This window comes from Capra hircus, assembly GCF_001704415.2.
Source record: "Capra hircus breed San Clemente chromosome X unlocalized genomic scaffold, ASM170441v1, whole genome shotgun sequence".
In the NCBI taxonomy this organism is placed as follows: domain Eukaryota; kingdom Metazoa; phylum Chordata; class Mammalia; order Artiodactyla; family Bovidae; genus Capra; species Capra hircus.
The window spans coordinates 23,753,097-23,768,820 of record NW_017189516.1 but is presented as its reverse complement, the minus strand read 5'-3'; the positions used below and the strand labels follow the sequence as shown (position 1 = coordinate 23,768,820).

The 15,724-nt window shown below is 40.4% G+C and overlaps 1 protein-coding gene across 1 annotated transcript in view; it reads left to right on the top strand.

The window, feature by feature from the left end:
* Positions 1-15,724, top strand: part of FAM120C (family with sequence similarity 120C) — a 133,165-nt gene that overhangs the window by 52,068 nt on the left and 65,373 nt on the right. The window contains exons 2-4 of the mRNA XM_018043858.1: positions 638-884; positions 2,118-2,200; positions 8,440-8,568. Coding sequence (XP_017899347.1) covers positions 638-884; positions 2,118-2,200; positions 8,440-8,568 — 459 coding nt within the window. The remainder of the gene's footprint in view (positions 1-637; positions 885-2,117; positions 2,201-8,439; positions 8,569-15,724) is intronic.

The following is a 15,724-nucleotide window of genomic DNA, read 5'->3' as shown; positions in this document are numbered from 1 at the left end:
TAAAAACTTAAATACTATAAACCATGTTAATTTTTCTTTTAAAGAGCTTCAGGCCATAGTTCCATGCAGGGAGTCAAAAAACTGGTCATTTGAATGGACAAATGGATAATGCTGCCTGTGTTTACAGGAATATTCCAGTTTAGACTAAGAGAGTCTTTCTTTATTTTTAGAGTATTTTGTTCAGCCTTGTGTTGTGCTGTGCTTAGTTGTGTCTGACTCTTTGTGACACCATGGACTGTAGCCCTCCAGGCTCCTCTGTCCATGGGGATTCTCCAGGCAAGAATACTGGAGTGGGTTGCCATGCCCTGCTCCAGGGGATCTCCCCAACCCAGGGATCCAACCCTGGTCTCCTGCATTACAGGTAGATTCTTTACCATCTGAGCCACTGGGGAAGTCCAAGAATACAGAAGTGGGTAGCCTATCCCTTCTCCAGGGGAACTTCCAATCTAGGAATCAAACTGGTGTCTCCTGCATTGCAGGCAGATTCTTTACCAGCTGAGTTACCAGGGAAGCCCTGTTCAGTCTTATATAATCTTAAATTTCAACAAACTATAAAATTCAGTTTCTAGCCTGTCTGACTTTTAACCAAATATAGGTCAGCTTTTGTTGCATGACATGTTCTCTTTTTCCCTCCTAGGTCTTTCAGAGCCTTGAAGACCACCATTTGGAAGTGGTGGCTTTTTTCAGGGAAAATGGCTTCCATGGTCTTCTTGCCCATGACTCCGAGTACGCGCTCTACAATATTCCTTCTTACTATAGTTCCCATGCTCTGAAGCTGAGCTGGAATGGAAAGAACCTCACCACCAACCAGTTTCTGATGCAGGAGGTGGCCAAGCAGCTAGGCCTGAAGCGGATGAATTTTCCCATATTTGCTGCACTGCTAGGTAGGTGGTCCAAAGAACAGAGTGTAATGATCATATAAGTTTCCTCTGTCAGTGTTAAGAGATGAAAACCAGAGCAGTGGTTATCACTGTTGGATTTATCTTCTGAAAATTTGCACGCCAAACACTGTGCTTTGGGGCTTCTTACTAGAAACTCAACATGTTTTATTATGAATTAATACAGGATATTCCAGAATATTATTTTGATTCTTGTAAAACTTTTTCTTTCATTACATTCTGTAAGTATTTTATGCAGAGTACCGTCTTAGGCCAAATATCTTATTAACCCTAGGCAACTTTGGTTTCCCACTCAGAGCATTAGCATTTCTTCCCCACTGTTTAACTTTAGATCAAGAACACAAATCATTCTGCATATTTTTCTTTTTGTTTCTCTTGTGCTAACATTTTATTATGAAAATTCCCCAAAGTACAGCAAAACTGCAAGAATTTGCTCTGTAAATCCTGTTTCTGCCACCTGTATTCTGCCAATAACATTTTACTAAACTTGCTTTATCATATATCTGTCTTTATATCCATCCATCAGTTTTTCTTTAAAAAATGTATTTCAAAGTTACTGCAGACTGTTGATTATGTTTGAGTTGGTTTTCCTAGTACTGACAGCATGAAAGTTAATAGCTTGTCTCAGGTGTGACCTCTGTTTATAATCCCAACGGATTTGAGCTTGGATAATCTAGTGGAGTCAGCACAAGTTTTGGACAAATCACTGAAGTTACACCTCCTGGTTTCAGTTTCCTCATCTGTGAAATGGAATAATAATACCTCACAGTGTTATTGGTAAGATTAAATGAAATAAGATATATAAAATGCCTAGCACTTAGTAGGCAGTCAGCAGATGGTGGCTATTATTATAAAAGGCAGCATAACCAGGTGACAGAAAATAGCATGTACTTTGGAGCCAGACAGTCCTAGATTCTTAGCCTGGTGTGGGCACTTATTAGATGTGGCACCTTGGGTAAAGTCAAGAGACTTGCTCAAACCTGTTTTCCTATCTATAAAAATGGAGATTATATTACCATACACAGTTATTATAAAGATGATATATATAATGTATGTGATTCATAGTAGATAATCAAACATAGTTACTGTAGTTGTTAAATTAAGAACATAGATATGTATGAATTATTTGATTGTTTTTTTTCCCCCAAAGTCCCTTCATGGCCTGGAGATTCTAAGAAAACATTTGTACAGTCAATAAATGACAGATATACTTTATAGGTAACCACATTCTCCCAGATGAGGACCTGGCTGCTTTTCACTGGAGCCTCTTGGGACCAGAACATCCCCTTGCATCACTTAAGGTAATGTGCCCCATTTCCTGCCTGTGCATCCATGCCTAGAGGACATAATGTTTTGATTGGAATTTTAATAGAGTAAATCTTTCATTAGGCTTAAATTATTTCAGATACTTAGAAAAAATTTATAATTATGGTCAATACTCTTGAAAAGGAGAAACTCGGTTTTCTACCTAATGTATAGGGAAAAATCTAGTTACCCCCCTCTGTGTCTTTCTTCCCTCTCTGTTCCTCTCTCTCACACTACTACCACTGTCACACAGAGTACTTCACTTTTGACACTTCTAGTCACTAAACATGTGGGGAGTTTTTCCCGCACCAAACAATTTTCTGTGATACCAGCTGGGTATCCTACAATTTAACTCAATTCTAACACTACTACCTGAAGATAGTGTCAGATAGCACAGGTTCAGGACTCAATTCCAAGGACCGCCCCCCACCCCCCCCACACACACTTTCAGATAGCAGTTGCAAGCCCAGGTTATCACCTGTGCATCTTACTAACCAACTAGCTATAGTTTTGAGGTTCCAACAACTCCCTCCTCAGGTTCAATAAATTTGTTAAAGCGCCTCATAGAACTCAAGGAAATACGTACTTACATGTATCAGTTTATCAAAGGGTATAATAAAGGATGCAGATGAACAGCCAGATGAAGAGATACATAGGATGAGGTCTGGGAGGATCCTGAGCACAGGAGTGCTCTTCAGTTCAGTTCAGTTCAGTCGCTCAGTTGTGTCCGACTCTTTGCGACCCCATGAATTGCAGCACGCCAGGCCTCCCTGTCCATCACCACCTCCCGGAGTTCACTCAGACTCACGTCCATCGAGTCAGTGATGCCATCCAGCCATCTCATCCTCGGTCGTCCCCTTCTCCTCCTGCCCCCAATCCCTCCCAGCATCAGAGTCTTTTCCAATGAGTCAACTCTTCTCATGAGGTGGCCAAAGTACTGAAGTTTCAGCTTTAGCATCATTCCTTCCAAAGAAATCCCAGGGTTGGTCTCCTTCAGAATGGACTGGTTGGATCTCCTTGCAGTCCAAGGGACTCTCAAGAGTCTTCTCCAACACCACAGTTCAAAAGCATCAATTCTTCGGTGCTCAGTTTTCATTCCAATTCCAAAGAAAGGAAATGCAAAAGAATGCTCAAATTACTGCACAATTGCACTCATCTCACACACAAGTAAAGTAATGCTCAAAATTCTCCAAGCCAGGCTTCAGCAATATGTGAACCGTGAACTCCCTGATGTTCAAGCTGGATTTAGAAAAGGCAGAGGAACCAGAGACCAAATTGCCAACATCTGCTGGATCATTGAAAAAGCAAGAGAGTTCCTGAAAAACATCTGTTTCTGGTTTATTGACTATGCCAAAGCCTTTGACTGTGTGGATCACAATAAACTGGACAATTCTGAAAGAGATGGGAATACCAGACCACCTGACCTGCCTCTTGAGAAACCTATATGCAGGTCAGGAAGCAACAGTTAGAACTGGGCATGGAACAACAGACTGGTTTCAAATAGGAAAAGGAGTACGTCAAGGCTGTATATTGTCACCCTGCTTATTTAACTTCTATGCAGAGTACATCATGAGAAACACTGGACTGGAAGAAACACAAGCTGGAATCAAGATTGCCGGGAGAAATCTCAATAACCTCAGATATGCAGATGACACCACCCTTGTGGCAGAAAGTGAAGAGGAACTAGAAAGCCTCTTGATGAAAGTGAAAGAGAAGAGTGAAAAAGTTGGCTCAACATTCAGAAAACGAAGAATATGGCATGCAGTCCCATCACTTCATGGGAAATAGATGGGGAAACAGTGGAAACAGTGTCAGACTTTATTTTGGGGGGCTCCAGAATCACTGAAGATGGTGACTGCAGCCATGAAATTAAAAGATGCTTACTCCTTGGGAGAAAAGTTATGACCAACCTAGATAGTATATTCAAAAGCAGAGACATTACTTTGCCGACTAAGATCCGTCTAGTCAAGGCTATGGTTTTTTCCTGTGGAGTGCTATTACCACCTAGGAAATTACAAAGATTTTAGCTGCTCTATGCCAGGAACTGCAGTCAGAGAACAATATATGTTTTCTATTATCTTACACCCTTATTATCTTAAGGATTCATACAAACCTATGAAGAAAAATATTAATACTAATACCCTAGTAAATGAAAAAATGAGCAAAGGAAAGAAGCAGACAATTCACAAAAGAGGAACTCCTGCTGCTGCTGCTAAGTCGCTTCAGTCGTGTCCGACTCTGTGCGACCCCAGAGATGGCAGCCCACCAGGCTCCCCTGTCCCTGAGATTCTCCAGGCAAGAACACTGGGGTGGGTTGCCATTTCCTTCTCCAATGAATGAAAGTGAAAAGTGAAAGTGAAGTCGTGTCCGACCCTCAGCGACCCCATGGACTGCAGCCTTCCAGGCTCGTTCGTCCATGGGATTTTCCAGGCAAGAGTACTGGAGGTGGGGTGCCATTGCCTTCTCCGCAAAAGAGGAACTAGAGTGGCCAATAATATGACTAGGTGTTAAACCTCACTAGTGATCAGAGATGCAAATTAAATGAGCAGTGTGATTTTTTTTTAACCTAACAGTTTAGAAAATATTGAAAGATTAGTCTACCCACTCCTGTCAAGGCTGTGTTGAGACTGGTGCTGTCATATACTTCTTGTCGTAGTGTAAGTTGGTGGTGGTATTATATTTCCCTAATCCTTTCACTCTCCTAGATGTCTGTCTATTTCACATCTTTCCTTCTCTCCTCAAGCCTCTAATTCTCCTTCCTTGCTCATTCTCAGCTCATGGTCTGGCTTCATATTTAACTCAGAAATTTGAAGCAATGGGAGCAAAACTTCCACCAGGTTCCACCCTTTCAACTTCTCACCTGCATGCTCTGCCTGCCTTGGATACCTGTCACTGTTCTGTCTTAGGCCAATCCTTCTGCTCTTATGCTGAATCCATGCCTCCTTATCAACTTAAGGACATCACTTCAGAAGTTCTCCCCTCTTTCTCCCACATCATTTTCCCTCTCTTATTGGCCCTTTGCCATCAGATGCATAAGCATGCATCCATCAGAAAAAATAAAACCTGCTCTTGATTTCACTACCTCCACCCAAGCTACTGCTCCATATTTCTTCTTCCCTTTTAGCAAACTCTTCTAGAGAGTTGCCTATGTTTTAGCTGTTTACTATCCCCTTTCCCTGTTCTTTCTTCAATTTGCTGTGCTGAAATTGTTTTCAACAGTCACCAGTGACTGATGTTAATAAATCTAATGGCTAGCTCTCAGTTTTCATCTTGCTTGACTAATCAGCAGTATATGACCCACTTGCTCACTCTCTGAGAACATGTTATTCACTTGGCTTTAAGGAGCCTATTCTCTTGTAGTCCTACCTGCTTCATTGGCTGCTGCTTCTGTCTCCTTTGCTGTTTCCTTGTCTTATGTACTTAACTTTGGAGTGTCCCAGAGTTCTATCTTCAGTCCTTTCTCTCTTCTTTCCACACACACTGCCTTGGTGATTGATCTCATCTGGTGTCATGACTTTAAATACCATATGTCCATTAATGACTCCTAAATATGTCTCCAGCTTTGACCTCCCATTTGAACTCTAGCTCCCAATATCTAATGGCCTACCAAACTTGTCAAAGAAACACATCCAAATGGAAACTCCTGATCTTTCCCCTAAACCTGTTCCTTCCACAGCCTTCCCTAATTTTCATTAACAGCAACTTCATCCTTCCAGTTGCTCAGCGTGAAAGGCTTGGAGTCATCCTTGACTTCTCTCTTACTCCTGCTCTACCTCTCTTCTGGTCAGGAAATGCCATTAGTTCTTCCTTCAAAATATATCCAGTTCTCACCATTTTCACAGCTACTACCTTGGGCAAGCCATCATTCTTGCCTGGATTATTATACCACTTTACTAATTATTGGTCTTCTGCTTTCACTATTTCATGTCCCAAGACCTCTCACCCCCAGCCCCAAATCTATTCCCAGTACAACAGCCAGAGTCATTTTAAAAACTGACTCAAATCATGTCACTGCTCTTTTTTAAATTCTCTAATGGCTCTTCATACCACTCACCTAATCTCTACCATGGCCTACAAAGCCCTACGCTGTCTGGCCCTCTTATACAGCTCTGATCAAATTGCCAACATCCACTGGATCATTGAAAAAGCAAAAGAGTTCCAGAAAAACAACTAGTTCTGCTTTATTGACTATGCCAAAGCCTTTGACTGTGTGGATCACAATAAACTGTGGAAAATTCTGAGAGAGATGGGAATACCAGACCACCTGACCTGCCTCTTGAGAAACCTGTATACAGGTCAGGAAGCAACAGTTAGAACTAGACATGGAACAACAGACTGGTTCCAAATAGGAAAAGGAGTACGTCAAGGCTGTATATTGTCAACCTGCTTATTTAACTTATTTGCAGAGTACATCATGAGAAACGCTGGGCTGGAGGAAGCACAAGCTGGAATCAAGATTGCTGGGAGAAATATCAATCACCTCAGATATACAGATGACATCACCTGTATGGCAGAAAGCAAAGAGACACTAAAGAACCTCTTGATGAAAGTGAAAGACGAGAGTGAAAAAGCTGGCTTAAAACTCAACATTCAAAAAACTAAGATCATGGCATCTGGTACCATTACTTCATGGCTAATAGATGGGGAAACAATGGAAACATGACAGACTATTTTCTTGGGCTCCAAAATCACTGCAGATGGTGACTGCAGCAATGAAATGAACAGATGCTTGCTCCTTGGAAGAAAAATTATGACAAACCTAGACAGCATATTAAAAAGCAGAGACATTACTTTGCTGACAAAGGTCCATCTAGTCAAAGCTATGATTTTTCCAGTAGCCATATGTGGATATGAAAGTTGGACCATAAAGAAAGCTGAGTGCCAACGAATTGATGCTTTTGAACTGTGGTGTTGGAGAAGACTCTTGAGAGTCCCTTGGACAGCAAGGAGATCAAACTAAAGGAAATCAGTCCTGAATGTTCATTGGAAGGACTGATGGTGAACCTGAAGCTCTAATACTTCGGCCACCTGATGCGAAGAGCTGTCTCATTTGAAAAGACACTGATGCTGGAAAAGATTGAAGGCAGGAGGAGAAGGGGATGACAGAGGATGCAATGGTTGGATGGCATCACTGACTTGATGGACATGAATTTGAGCAAGCTCCGGGAGTTGGTGATGGATAGGAAAGCCTGGCATGCTGCAGTCCATGGGGTCGCAAAAACACGACATGGGTTTGCAAGGACACGACTGAGCTACTGAAGTAAACTGAACTGAAAAGCTTTTAAGAAGTTGATAGCCTTTTGCTCAGCAAATATCATTCTAGGAAACATGTAATTAGATAATTGGAAGGTGGACAACAAGTCATACCTACATTTCACCATAACATTTAAAATTTTCCAGCATCACAAAAATAGAAAAGTAATACATAGTTCAGTTCAGTTGCTCAGTCGTGTCCGAACTCTTTGTGACCCCATGAATCGCAGCACGCCAGGCCTCCCTGTCCATCACCAACTCCCAGAGTTCACTCATATATAGTTACATACATATATATAGTTAGTTAGTTAATATAGTCATATATAGTTAGCTGTCACTGTAACATCTTCCATAGCCAGTAGTTGTTAACATGTGGCCATACTTGCTTGAGTTTTTGTTGTTGTTGTTACTCTTACTCATATTTTAAAACAGATGCCACTCCTTAAGTTATTTCACTCATGTTCTTTGATATGCATCTGTAAAACATATGAGCATTTTCTTACATAGGCACAATGCCATTATTATTCCTAAGAAAATTAATGATAATTTCTTGATATCATCTTAATATCCAATCCATTTTTAGATTTTCCTGCTTGTCTTACAAAAGCTTTTTTGTGGTTATTTCAAATCAGGATCCAAACATTATTCACACATTACAACATTACCTTTAATAGCAGAAGTTGGGAAACAGCTAAAATGTATCATGACAGTTTATCATGATTAATTATGGTAGTGCCATAAAACAGTAATCTTTGGTGTGGGATTATGGCTGATATATTTTTTTCTTTTCTTTATCCTTTTCAGTCTTGATTCCAAGTGTTCTGTACTGAAAATTAGGGCGAAATTAATTTAAAGAAAAGATGATAACTATCTCTCAAGTGGATTTACTGAATTTGAATTCTGTATCTCACTCCTTTCTCACCCTTTTTCTTAATGATCCATCTTAGATATCAATGTGCTTTGCTTATCTTACTTCTTCTAGGTCAGAGCTCATCAGCTGGTTCTTCCTCCCTGTGATGTGGTAATCAAAGCTGTTTCTGAGTATGTTAGTTCCATCAAAGACCCCTCAAACCTGGATGTAGTTGGGAAGGATGTTTTCAAACAGTCTCAGGTAAGCTAGCCTTCACCTTCCTAAGAATGGCCAGTTTTCTTGCTTCACAAGTACCACCAGGAGATTTGATCATTTTTGTGCTGCCTGCCTTCTCTCCTCCTAGGTGTTTATCTTCTCCCTTCTTACAGACTAGAGCCCCAAAGTTTCTTTTAGAAAACATCACTAGGACTGGATTTAAAGGATTTTTTTTTTACCTTTTTTCTACTGATTATTAAAGTTATATGAACTCATTCTACAGAATTTAGAAAATGTCACTTATACTCTTATTACCCAGAAACAACTTGCCATAGTTATCACTCTGGCATATATCCCTCTCTTTTTTTTTCAGTGTGTATTTTAATATAAAGGAGGCCTTGCTTATTGGAGGAAAATGAGTGCTGAAAAAGGCTACTTAATTACGTCCAAATGAAACAACAGTGTTTTATTATTAATAGTGAAAAAAGGGCTCACGTGGGATTTTATCTTGTGAAATTAAACTAAAAGTTAGGAAAATAAGTTAGTTTTATTTTTGACAATTTTATTTATACTTATCCTCTGGGCTTTTCAGTTCTATTTTTAATTTAAAAGTCAGTAAAACTGACTTGTATGGTTATATGGATTTTTAAAACATGTATAGATTTGTGTAGCCAATATCACAATCAGGATCAGAACAGTTGAACCTTCCCTGAAATTTCTCATGCTGTCCCTTCATAATTACACCCGAACTCATCCCTAATCCCTGGAAACTACCAGTCTATTCTCTGTCATACTTATATCTTTTAGAGAATACCATGTGAATGGAATCATAGAGTATGTAACCTTTTAAGAATGGCGTTTTTCATTCAAAGTAATGCCTTTGAGATTGTTTTAAGTTGTTGAATGTTGCATCTATGGATAATTCGTCCCTTTTTATTGCCATAGTATATATTGTGTCACTCTATGTCATTTTGTTTATGCTTTCACCCCTAGAGAATATTTCAGTTGTTTCCAATTTCCAGTGGTTCAAATACAGCTTCTATAAGCATTTCTGTGCGGGTTTTTGTATGAATATGTTTTAATTTCCCTACTGTAATACCTAGCAATGGAAATTCTGGGTCATATGGTAAGTGTATGTTTAACTTAAACTATTTTTTTCTCTTTTTAAATTTATTTATTTTAATTAGAGACTGATTACATTACAGTATTGTAGTGGTTTTTGCAATACATTGACATGAATCAGCGATCAGTGTACATCTGTTCCCCATCCTGAACCCCGCCCCCCACCTCCCTCCCCATCCTATCCCTCTGAGTCATCCCAGTGCACCAGCCCTGAGCACCCTATCTCATGCATCAAACCTGGACTGGTGATCTGTTTCACATATGATAATATACATATTTCAATGCTGTTCTCTCAAATCATCCCACCCTCACCTTCTCCCACAGAATGCAAAAGACTATTCTATACATCTATGTCTCTTTTGCTGTCTCGCATATAGGGTCATCATTGCCATCTTTCTGAATTCTATATATATGCATTAATATACTGTAGTGGTGTTTTTCTTTCTGACTTACTTCAACCTGTATAATAGGCTCCAGTTTCATCCACCTCATTAGAACTGATTCAAATGTATTCTTTTTAACAGCTGAGTAATATTCCATTGTGTATATGTACCACAGCTTTCTTATCCATTCGTCTGCCGATGGACATCTAGGTTGCTTCCATGTCCTGGCTATTATAAACAGTGCTGTGATGAACATTGGGGTACACGAGTCTCTTTCAATTCTGGTTTCCTCAGTGTGTATGCCCAGCAGTGGGAGGATTGCTGAGTCATATGGCAGTCTATTTCCAGTTTTTTAAGGAATTTCCACACTGTTCTCCATAGTGGCTGTACTAGTTTGCATTCCCACCAACAGTGTAAGAGGGTCCTTAAAAAATTGCAAATAGAACTACCTTATGACCCGGCAATCCCACTGCTGGGCATACACACCGAGGAAACCAGAATTGAAAGAGACACATGTACCCCAATGTTCATCGCAGCACCATTTATAATAGCCAGGACATGGAAACAACCTATATGTCCATCAGCAGATGAATGGCTAAGAAAGCTGTGGTACATATACACAATGGAGTATTACTCAGCTGTGAAAAAGAATTCATTTGAATCAGTTCTGATGAGATGGATGAAACTGGAGCCGATTATACAGAGTGAAGTAAGCCAGAAAGAAAAACACCAATACAGTATACTAACACATATATATGGAATTTAGAAAGATGGCAATGACGACCCTGTATGCAAGACAGGAAAAAAGACACAGATGTGTATAACGGACTTTTTGACTCAGAGGGAGAGGGAGAGGGTGGGATGACTTGGGAGAATGGCATTCTATCATGTATACTATCATGTAAGAATTGAATCGCCAGTCTATGTCTGACGCAGGATACAGCATGCTTGGGGCTGGTGCATGGGGATGACCCAGAGAGATGTTATGGGGAGGGAGGTGAGAGGGGGTTCATGTTTGGGAACGCATGTAAGAATTAAAGATTTTAAAATTAAAAAAAATAAATAAATATAAAAAAATAAAAATAAACTCAACATTCAGAACACTTAAGATTGTGGCATCTGTTCCCATCACTTCATGGCAAATAGATGGAGAAACAGTGGATACAGTGACAGACTTTATTTTGTGGGGCTCCAAAATCACCACAGATGGTGACTGCAGCCATTAAATTAGAAGACAGTAGCTCCTTGGAAGAAAAGTTATGACCAACCTAGACAGCATATTAAAAAGCAGAGACATGCCTTTGTCGGCAAAGGTCCATGTATTCAAAACTATGGTTTTTCCAGTGATCATGTATGGATGTGAGAGTTGCAGTATAAAGAAAGCTGAGTGCCAAAGAATTGATGCTTTTGAACTGTGGTGTTGGAGAAGACTCTCGAGAGTCTCTTGGACTGCAAGGAGGTCCAACCAGTCCATCCTAAAGGAAATCAGTCCTGAATATTCTTTGGAAGGCCTGATGCTGAACCTCTGATACTTTGGCCGCCTGATGAGGCAAACTGACTCATTGGAAAAGACTCTGATGCTGAGAAAGATTGAAGGTGGGAGGAGAAGGGGACGACAGAAGATGAGATGGTTGTATGGCATCACCGACTCAATGGACATGAGTTTGAGCAAGCTCTAGGAGATGGTGAAAGAGAGAGGAGCCTAGCGTTCTGCAGTCCATGGGGTTGCAGAAAGTTGGTCGTGACTGAATAACTGAACAACAGCTAAAAATTTTTTATATGAATGAAGAATAAGTTTTGCAAACAAAATTTTCTGATAGCTCTCATACCCGCTAGGTCACGTTTAACTTTCTAGCACAGTTTAAGTGCAGTGTTTTTTTTTAATAAAAAGCATACTTGGGTTATATTTTCTTAAAAGATTTACATGCTTTTGATATTCAAATCATTCTTTTTTCAAGTGCGTTTCCTGCCATGATCTTTCATAATTCTCTCTTACATCATTGTTGAAAACTAACTGTAACAGATCCTCATTGGTCTGTGGCTTCTAGCATAATGTGAGGCATCTTCCATTGTGTCTCTTTACTTTGGGAAATCCTGACTTTATGACAGATTTACCCAGTCACTTTGTTAATTTGCATTGCACTTTCAGCTGTTTGCGTCTTCCCTGGTGGCTTAGAGGTTAAATCGTCTGCCTGCAATGCGGGAGACCTGGGTTCAATCCCTGGGTCGGGAAGATTCCCCTGGAGAAGGAAATGGCAACCCATTCCAGTATTCTTGCCTGGAGAATCCCATGGGCTACAGTCCATGGGGTCGCCAAGAGTTGGACACGACTGAGCGACTTCACTTCAGCTGTTTGCATGAGACAATGAGGAAGGGATTGACCCACAAAACAAGAAATTGCCATGTTCGTTAGAGAGAGATCCTAGTATTTATTAAGCAGGGAATACTGTTTAAATGGAGAATACGTTTTCCTGCTGATTTTTTATTGTGATAAAAATGCATATAAAATTTACCATCTTAAACGTTGTAAATATATGTTCAGTGGTATTAATACATTCATAATATTATGTAACCATCACCATCATTCATCCCTATAATTCTTATTATCTTGTAAAACTGAAAATCTACAACCATTAAAAGATAAGTCCCCATTCTCTCCTCCCTCTCAGCCTATTCTACTTTTGATCTCTGATTTTGACTACTTTACATACTTCATATAAGTGGAATTATACTATATATAGGAAATTCCCAGTGGCTTAGCAGTGAAGAATCTGCCTTCAGTGCAATAGGGTCAAGAGACACAGCTTCAATCCCTGGGCGAGGAAGATCCCCTGGAGAAGGGAATGGCAACCCACTCCAGTATTCTTGCCTGGATGGACAGAGGAGCCTGATGGGGCTACAGTCCATGGGGTTGCAAATAGTCGGACATGACTGTGTGTGCTTGCATATGCATTTGTATTTGCAATGGGCTTATTTCACTTAGTATAATGTACTTAAGGTTTTTCCATGTTGTAGGATATATCAGAATATCCTTCCTTTTTAACATTGAATAATATTCTGTTGTCCCTTTCATGAATCACAGCCTTGTAATGGCAGAGGGGCTTGTGTAACTCAGTGAAGCTGTGAGCCTTGCTGTGCATGGCCACCCAAGATTGACGTGTTCCACTGAATGAGGAAATGTCCACCCACTCCAGTATTCGTGCTTGGAGAACTCCATGAACAATATGAAAAGACAAAAAGATCTGACACCAGAAGATGATGGTCATAGCAAACATCCTTTTCCAGCAACCCAAGAGACAACTCTGCATGTGGACATCACCAGGTGGTCAAAACCAAAATCAGACTGATTATGTTCTTTGCAGCTAAAGATGGAGAAAGTCTATACAGTCAGCAAAAACAAAACCTGGAAATGACTGTGGCTCAGATCATGAGCTCCTTATTGCAAAATTCAGACTTAAATTCAAGAGAGTAGGGAAAACCACTAGGCCCATTCAGGTATGACCTAAATCAAATTCCTTGTACAGTGGAGGTGATGAATAGATTCAAGGGATTAAATCTGGTAGACAGAATGCCTGAAGAACTATGGATGGAGGTTCATAATGTTTCACGGGAGTCAGTGACCAAAAGCATCTCAAAGAAAAGGAAATGCAAGAAGGCAAAGTGGTTGTCTGAGGAGACTTTATAAATACCTGAGGAAAGAAGTGATGTGATAGGCAAGGGAGAAAGGGAAAGATATATCCATCTGAATGCAGAGCTCCAGAGAATAGCAGGGAGAGATAGACCTTCTTAAATGAACAATGCAAAGAAATAGAGGAAAACAACAGAATAGGAAAGACTAGAGATCTCTTCAAGAAAATTGGAGGTATTGAGGGAATATTTCATGCAAGGATGGCCATGATAAAGGACAGAAACGGCAAGGACTTAACAGATTAAGAAGAGGTGGAAAGAATACACAAAACAACTATACAAAAAAAGGTCTTAATGACCTGGATAATCACGATGGTGTGGTCACTCACCTAGAACCAGACATCCTGGAATATGAAGTCAAGTAGACTTTAGGAAGCATTATTGTGAACAAAGCTAGTGGAGGTGACGAAATTCCAGCTAAGCTGTTTAAAATTGTAAAAGATGATGCTATTTAAAGTGCTGCACTCAATGTGCCAGCAAATTTGGAAAACTCAGCTGTGCCCATAGGACTGGAAATGTCAGTTTCATTCCAATCCCAAAGAAAGGCAATGCCAAAGAGTGTTCAAACTACCATACAGTCATGCTCATTTCACATGCTAGCAAGGTAATACTTAAAATCCTTAAGCTAGCCTGGAAGATCCCATGGACGGAGGAGCCTGGTAGGCTGCAGTCCATGGGGTTGCGAGGAGTCGGGCACGACTGAGCGACTTCACTTTCACTTTTCACTTTCCTATATTGGAGAAGGAAATGGCAATCCATTCCAGTGTTCTTGCCTGGAGAATCCCAGGGACGGAGGAGCCTGGTGGGCTTCCGTCTATGGGGTCGCACAGAGTTGGACACAACTGACGCGACTTAGCAGCAGCAGTAGCAGGCTTCAACAGTACAGGAACCAATAACTTCCACATGTATAAGCTGGCTTTCGAAGAGGGAGAGGAACCAGAGATCAAATTGCCAACATTCATTGGATCATGGGGAGAGCAAAGAAGTTCCAGAAAAACAATCTACGTCCTCTTCACTGACTATGCTAAAGCCTTTGACTATGTAGATCACAACAAACTGGAAAATTCTTAAAGAGATGAAAGTACCAGATGACCTTACCTGTCTCCTGAAAAATTTGTATGCAGGTAAGAGACACGGGTTCGATCACTGGGTAGGGAAGATCCCCTGGAGGAGGAAATGGCACCCACTCCAATGTTCTTGCCTGAAAAATCTCATGGACAGAGGAGCCTGGCAGGCTACAGCCAGTTCAAAGTTGGACCTGACTGAGCGACTAAGAAAGCAAGAAGCAACAGTTAGAAACAGACATGGAACAACTGACTGGTTCAAAATTGGGAAAGGAGTACAACAAGGCTATATATTGTCACTCTGCTTATTTAATTATATGCAGAGTGCATCATGCAAAATGTGGGCTGGATGAATCATAAACTGGAACCAAAATTGTTGGGAGAAATATCAATAACCTCAGATATACAGATGATACAACTACAGTGGCAGAAGGTGAAGAGGAACTGAAGAACCTCTTGATGAGGGTGAAAGAGGAGAGTGAAAAAACTGTCTTGAAACTCAGCATTAAAGAACTAAGATCATGGTATCTGGTCCCATCACTTCATGGCAAATATAAGGGGGAAAAGTGGAAGCAGTGACAGATTTTATTTTCTTGGGCTCCAAAATCACTATGGATAGTGATTGCAGCCATGAAATTAAAAGATGCTTGCTCCTTGGAAGCAAAGGAAGCTTGCTCCTAGACAGCAAATTAAAAAGCGGAGACATCACTTTGTAGACAAAGGTCTGTATAGTCAAAGCTATGTTTCCAGTAGTCATATACGGATGTGAGAGTTGGACCGCAAATAAAGCTGAGTACTGAAGAATTGATGCTTTTGAATCGTGGTGTTGGAGAATACTCTTGAGAGTTCCTTGGACTGCAAGGAGATCAAACCTGTCAATCTGAAAGGAAATCAACCCTGATTATTCATTGGAAGGAGTGTTACTGAAACCTGATGCAAAGAGAT